Genomic DNA, 5883 nt, shown 5'->3' with positions numbered 1-5883 from the left:
TGTTTAATTAGTTAAAAACTTAAAATTAATGTAAGTCATTATACTCCCTCCTTTCCAGAATATTTGACACAGTCAACATTGTACACATGTCAATGCATCAATTTGACTTTATTTTTATAATTAGATATTAATGAAAATTATTTTAAAAATTATATTATGAAACTTTATATTAATACCTATCTAACAACATATTTTATGATAAAATATATTTTTATTATGTTAGTAAAATATTATAATCAAAGTAGTACATAAACAGTGGAAAAAAGTCTAACGTCTCAGATATTCTTGAACGGAGGGAGTAATAATTTAAGTTCATTAAAATCTAGATGAAGAAAACAAGTCCAAGGGTTAAAACAATACTTAAATCCACTGGGCTCACCTAAGTTTCCACTTTCAAAGCCCAAAATACATAAAAGGCCATAAGCCCATAAAAACTTAAAATTTCGAAAGAAACCGCCATAAAACAATCCGACGCCAAAATTCACTAATTTTCAGCCTCTCTCCTACTCCCGCCATACTCCTCATTTTTCAACTTTTCCCCTTTTTTTCTCTCTCCTCACTTCGATTCTTCGTTCCCTTTTCACCGCTGCCAATTTCTTACTTCTCTCTAAATTTCTGCTTCAATTTCAAGGTATGATGTTCTTATTTATCTGTTTCTTTAATTCTTTCTCCCATTTTCTCTATCTCTGTATTAGATTAGATGGTTTTTTTTTCCTATTTATCGCTTTAATTAAGAATTTTTTTGTTGGAAATTGAATTTCTGGGTTTAATCTTGTGGAATTTAATAAAATCTTTGTTGAAATTGATAGTTCGATTGAAAGTGTTAGTGAGTATATATATATTAGTATTTCAGAGATTGAGATTTTTTTTTTTTTTTTTTCTATTGAGAATCGTAATTTTTGATTCTGACGATTGTTTGGTTTGCGAAATCGTCAGTTGTGGAAACCCTAATTTTGTTGCTGTTTCGCAACTATTGGTATTTGTAAAATGTGAAATGCGAAATTTTGGTTGTTTTTGTTGTATTTAGTATTAGAGGCAATCGAATTACACTACATACATACTAGAAGTATTAATGATTGGGTAGTGAAGAACTAAAATTAGGGTTTTGATTGCGTAATTCGTCGTGCTTTTTTGTTGTTTTGACTGTATACAATGGTATATTTAGCTCGGAATTTGTGTTGAAGGATGTTTAAGGTGTTCTTAGAAGCAATTTTTAGCGCATCGTTTTTCATCACTCTAGATTGTAGAAATCGACATACAAATGTAATACTAACAGGTTTGATTGAAGAAGTCGTATGCAATTAAACTATATCAACGAAACTGATTTGATTTTGTGAAAATGTGCCAACTTTGTATAATATGGTATGCCCTGATAAAGTGATAATTATGTATAGGAACTAAATGATCTTAGTTTCAGTCATCAGGAAATTGAAGTTGAGATGAAGTCCTCCAAACAGCCGAAAGAGAAGGCGGAACAGGTTGCTATACAAGGAAGCATCAGCAAGAGTCCCACAGGAAAAAGAAGAGGTAGTTTTGTTTTTTCTTTGACATAGTTTTTTCATGAAATTGATTCCTAGGAAGTAGAATGTAGATTATGTTACTATGTTAGGTCCCATTAATTTCATCTTAGAACATAAAATATACTACTAATTAGCCTTTTGTAGGGTGAAATTCATTTGTATACTTAAACTTGAAGGTTAGGCTCTTGATTAAGTGTGGAATAACATCCTTAATTAGTACAAAATATCATTTTTGTTTCGGGTTCAAGCATTATTGATTTATATAATTTGTGTTTTTTTGAGTCTATATTTCTGTTGAATATCTGTAAGCAGTAGTATTTTGAAGTTTCTATCTATTTCTTCTGTTTATTGACTTTTTTTCTTTCTGTGTTTTAGTTGGAAAGGATGTACGCTCCACAGTTTGTAGAGTTCTCCCGCAACATGGTGACTGCAATGCGGTTAATGGCCCTATTCTAGGAACAGTTAACCCAGTGTCTTCAGACATCCAGCCAGCAAATGAAATAATGCTACAACCTCCAAAAATTGTACTGCAGCTTTTCCCAATCAATGACAGAATTCGGGTGGGATTGGAAAAGGTGAATACTGCAAGTTATAGTAGCTTCTTTTGTTGGTTTCCCCTTTTAATACGGCATCTAATTTTTTGTTTTTTTTATGAGTTTTAGGATGGCCATAATCCATTTTTGGAGCTAACTCTCAGTGCAAGGAAGAAAATATCCTCTGTGCTGAAACACCTTTTCAAAAAATGGGGCTGTTCTAGCATTGCAATGGGCGAGCTGATGCTATTTCCCTTCAACGTTTCACCAGAAAATTTGACTAGTTGTACAAGGTGGACTTCAAATGACACTGGCGTTAGTGCAGGATATGTTCATGCTTTGCTTGGGAGCCCAGAAATTTTCCGCTTAAGGTAATTGTTCTTTTCTTGTGTATTATGTAACAACCTAGCTCAGCTTTCTGACTTTTGCCACTATTGAAGGTATGGCTGGGTTTCCTTTCAACCCAACAGCTCTCCCTTACACTGTACCAGACTTGATCATGTAGAAAATGTTCGTTGCCATACCATGGAGGATGCTTTTGGTACTAGGAATGAAGTATGTGAAACGAGTAAAGTGCTGGAGCCATGCAATGAGAATGATTTTACAGATTTGGCAGTTAGGCAGCCAGTTTCATCTAATACTTTGCATCAGGTAGCTCACAATAATCAAGATGAGGTGAAAAGTGAAGACCTTAAGCCAATCAGCTCCAGAAAAATAGAAAATGATACTAGAGCTGAAGAAGACCCTTCAGCCGAACCATTCAAACATGAGGTTTGCCCTTGCTGCACTTTTTATAATCTGGTTTGCTGACCATCTTCTTAGGTGTTTGTAATTATCCAAATTTCCAAGAGTCCTGGCTTCATTATCTTAAACCATAATTTGTTTTATTGATCTTGACCGAGTCTATTTAGTAGCTCTTTACTCCTGACACAAAAAATGCAATTATTGATCTGTGATATGGGGTAAATGTCCTCTTGTTTAATACAAGGAGTTTAAGATGGACGTGTTTGATGCCATCTTGTATAAATTAAAAGTGATTGTTCAACCAAAATTTCCTTGTTCTGGCTACAAGCTTATGTTACATGTTAATTATAATACTAATTGTACACGATGCCTTCAAGTGTTAATTGGACTGCCATTCGAAGAGTTTTGGTAGATGGTTTCTGGTTTTGCTATATTCAAAGAGTTTTGGTACAATTTTCAATGGCTTGTGATTGATTTTAAAGTAGTTTTATATCTTTTCTACAGGAGCCAAAGCTGGATACCAACCTTTCCATGACATCACCGCTGTGGTCGGATTTAAGTAATATTAGCATAGGAGGCCTTCTGTCTGAAATATCTATGCAGGGAAGATTTAGCACTGAAGATCCAAGATCAGGTGGTAGTAGATTGGTATCGCAACCTACTGTGGCAGACTCACTAGATGCATTCATTGAACAATTTAAGTACCCTCAATCTTCAACTATGTCTAATTCTGATATGCCCTCATCTATTCTGGATGCCGAAAGCACATGTCATTCATTTGCATTTTCAAAACCATCATCCTCCAGCAAAGACTTACCACCTACTCCTGGGAGAAGGGCCTTTTCTGGGTTATCTGGCCACAATTCTGCTTCTGAGTCTTTTAAGTGTCTCAAGTCTGAGGTTTGTTCCTTCCTTTGCTTTTGTTATTCTTTGCAATATCTAATACCTTGGATGAACATAAATTACAAGGAACCTAAGTATTTCTGTTATGGGGTGGGTAAGACCAGGTATTCAGTCAAATATCTAGGAACTGATCTCTGAACCGGGGGGTCAATTCCTGAAAACTGATAGAACCAGTGGGTGAATTCCTGAAAACTGATCTCAGAATTGTCCAATTTATTTCCATAGAAGTGGAACTGAAATTGGACCTGATCATAATCTGTTACCCCAGGCAGATTGTGTTACATGTTACTAAATTAAGTTTATGGCTTATGTAACCATAAATAACATAACTGATACTTTAGCTAAATTATTACTTTCCTGCATTTTGGACTTTTGGTATTAAAATCTACCACTTCATACAAATTACAATTACACGGACCACAATTGCAGTCCATGGAAGAGATAGATTACACAAATATAGAAAACCATACGAACCATAATAATGAATTATGTACCTGACAGATCCAGTTCTAGCCTAGTGCTTATTATTTGCTAGTTTCTATTACGACAGCTTCAGGTAAGTTTCAGTGGACAATTTCTATAACTTTTTTTTATTGTGTCTACTCTGTTTTCAGCAGGTCAATACACAAAGTGATCTATTGGGAAGCGACAATGTTCAGGAACCCAAAACGGATCCCCTCCCTTGCTCAACAGGAGTATTTAACAACGAGAACAGCCTTGGTTTATCCAGTATTAGATGGGTATATTATTAACACAATTATTATTTTAATTAAGGATATACTCCGTACATTGCATTGTTGAAGGTTCTTGACATTATAGTCCCTACTTGTTTGTTCCTCACATGATCTGTCCTTTCATACTGATTTCAGAATGACTCGTTGGGACCCTTTGATCTTCCCTTAGCATCGCGGCAGATTATAAAAGATGACAATTTAAGCATTGGAGGATTTGTCAGATAGCAACTTCGATCTTCAGATGCTTCTGGACTCGACTTTGGTAGGTACTAGTTGAGCATGTGGTTTATAATTCAATTAATACCATCTTCAAGTCGTAAGCAGAAGGACTTCCTGGTTCATACGAAGCTGTCCTGTGTTGTTGTTTTGGCCTGCATACTTAATTAGGTGGTGTTTGCAGACATCGAAGGCCCACCGGTACCTTACAGGCATGCATCTGATCTGCTATTGTGTCTTAAGATGGGTGTTGATAGCTGTTAATAATATTTGTACAGATCTAATAGTTGGTCATCTTCATGTCTAGAGTTTTATAGACATAAAACACCTTCATGTGGTAGTAGTTATATTGCATAATTCTTTCATCAATGAAAGTACACCAGCTTGTTCTTGGAGTTGTACCAATCATAATTAAATCTAGACTTTAACTTATTTGTTGAAGATATTTGATGGTTCAATTTTAGTGAATATGATATTAGAGTGAAAATTTTATGATGCGCTTATGAAGAAAGAAATTGGTGGACAAGATTTTTATAGATCACTATCTCATTTATTACTTGAATATGATTTTTTAAGTAAGAAAATGTGTATCGTTTATGGTGATGACATTATCTTATTAAAAGGAGGCGGCCATTTATTCTCTTGAGAATAATTATTGACGTTATATAATAAGTTTATGTTAGACTATCTCATGGGGCAAATATCCACGCCCTCAAAGATATGAATAACTCCTAAATTTCAATTAAGTTAATCCCATATCCTCAAAAGTACCATAAATTGAAGGAAGTTGAATGTTTGTCAGGACATTTTTTGTCGTTCTTATTGTTAAAGATCACTGTTGCATGACACGTATCTATATTGTCATCTGCAGCATGATCCACCTAATACAAGGATATTGCTTCAGTGAGTCACCTCTTTTTGTGTGTGACCAAACTTTTATTTAGATTTAGATAATTTTATCTTACATAATTTCATACTTTTGATAATAATGTCTACAATTTATCCCGTACTCAATGTAAGATAAGTTTTGGGAATACATAACTTTGAGAAAATTAAGGGGATGGAAAAATAGTCATGTCTAAATATTTTTTTTTTGGGTAGATTATGTTTTGAAATATTGTGTTTTATAGGCCATTTTACATAAAAACAAGTTTAGGTTATCAATAATTTGAGCAAATAATTAAACAGGAAAACTAAAATAGCAACTAACTGAATACGTCAAAAAATTAAATA

General features: G+C 34.1%; 1 protein-coding gene across 3 annotated transcripts; it reads left to right on the top strand.

Moving 5' to 3' along the window:
- Positions 1-272: 272 nt before the first annotated feature.
- LOC110695225 (TSL-kinase interacting protein 1-like) lies at positions 273-5055 on the top strand. Of its 3 annotated transcripts, none has more exons than XM_021872458.1 (8): positions 273-631; positions 1418-1527; positions 1896-2095; positions 2183-2424; positions 2494-2824; positions 3302-3697; positions 4318-4440; positions 4570-5055. In XM_021872458.1, exons 2-8 carry the CDS (start codon positions 1440-1442, stop codon positions 4657-4659), a joined length of 1470 nt encoding a protein of 489 aa, XP_021728150.1. In that variant the 5' UTR covers positions 273-631; positions 1418-1439; the 3' UTR covers positions 4660-5055. The 3 variants fall into 3 exon arrangements, with proteins under 3 accessions (XP_021728150.1, XP_021728147.1, XP_021728149.1); XM_021872455.1 differs by having other exon boundaries at positions 4315-4440; XM_021872457.1 differs by having other exon boundaries at positions 273-1527; positions 4315-4440.
- The last annotated feature ends 828 nt before the right edge of the window (positions 5056-5883 follow it).

This window comes from Chenopodium quinoa, unplaced genomic scaffold (genome assembly GCF_001683475.1).
Source record: "Chenopodium quinoa cultivar QQ74 unplaced genomic scaffold, ASM168347v1, whole genome shotgun sequence".
Taxonomy (NCBI): domain Eukaryota; kingdom Viridiplantae; phylum Streptophyta; class Magnoliopsida; order Caryophyllales; family Amaranthaceae; genus Chenopodium; species Chenopodium quinoa.
The sequence above is the reverse complement of the archived record's forward strand: the minus strand, read 5'-3'. Positions and strand labels throughout refer to the sequence as shown.

Bases quoted from the DNA above. Each gene is read 5' to 3' on its own strand.
- LOC110695225 (XM_021872455.1), top strand. From the start codon at position 1,440: ATGAAGTCCTCCAAACAGCCGAAAGAGAAGGCGGAACAGGTTGCTATA. The intron at 1,528-1,895 runs GTAGTTTTGTTT...TCTGTGTTTTAG, and splicing joins TCCCACAGGAAAAAGAAGAG to TTGGAAAGGATGTACGCTCC. The intron at 2,825-3,301 runs GTTTGCCCTTGC...TCTTTTCTACAG, and splicing joins CCGAACCATTCAAACATGAG to GAGCCAAAGCTGGATACCAA.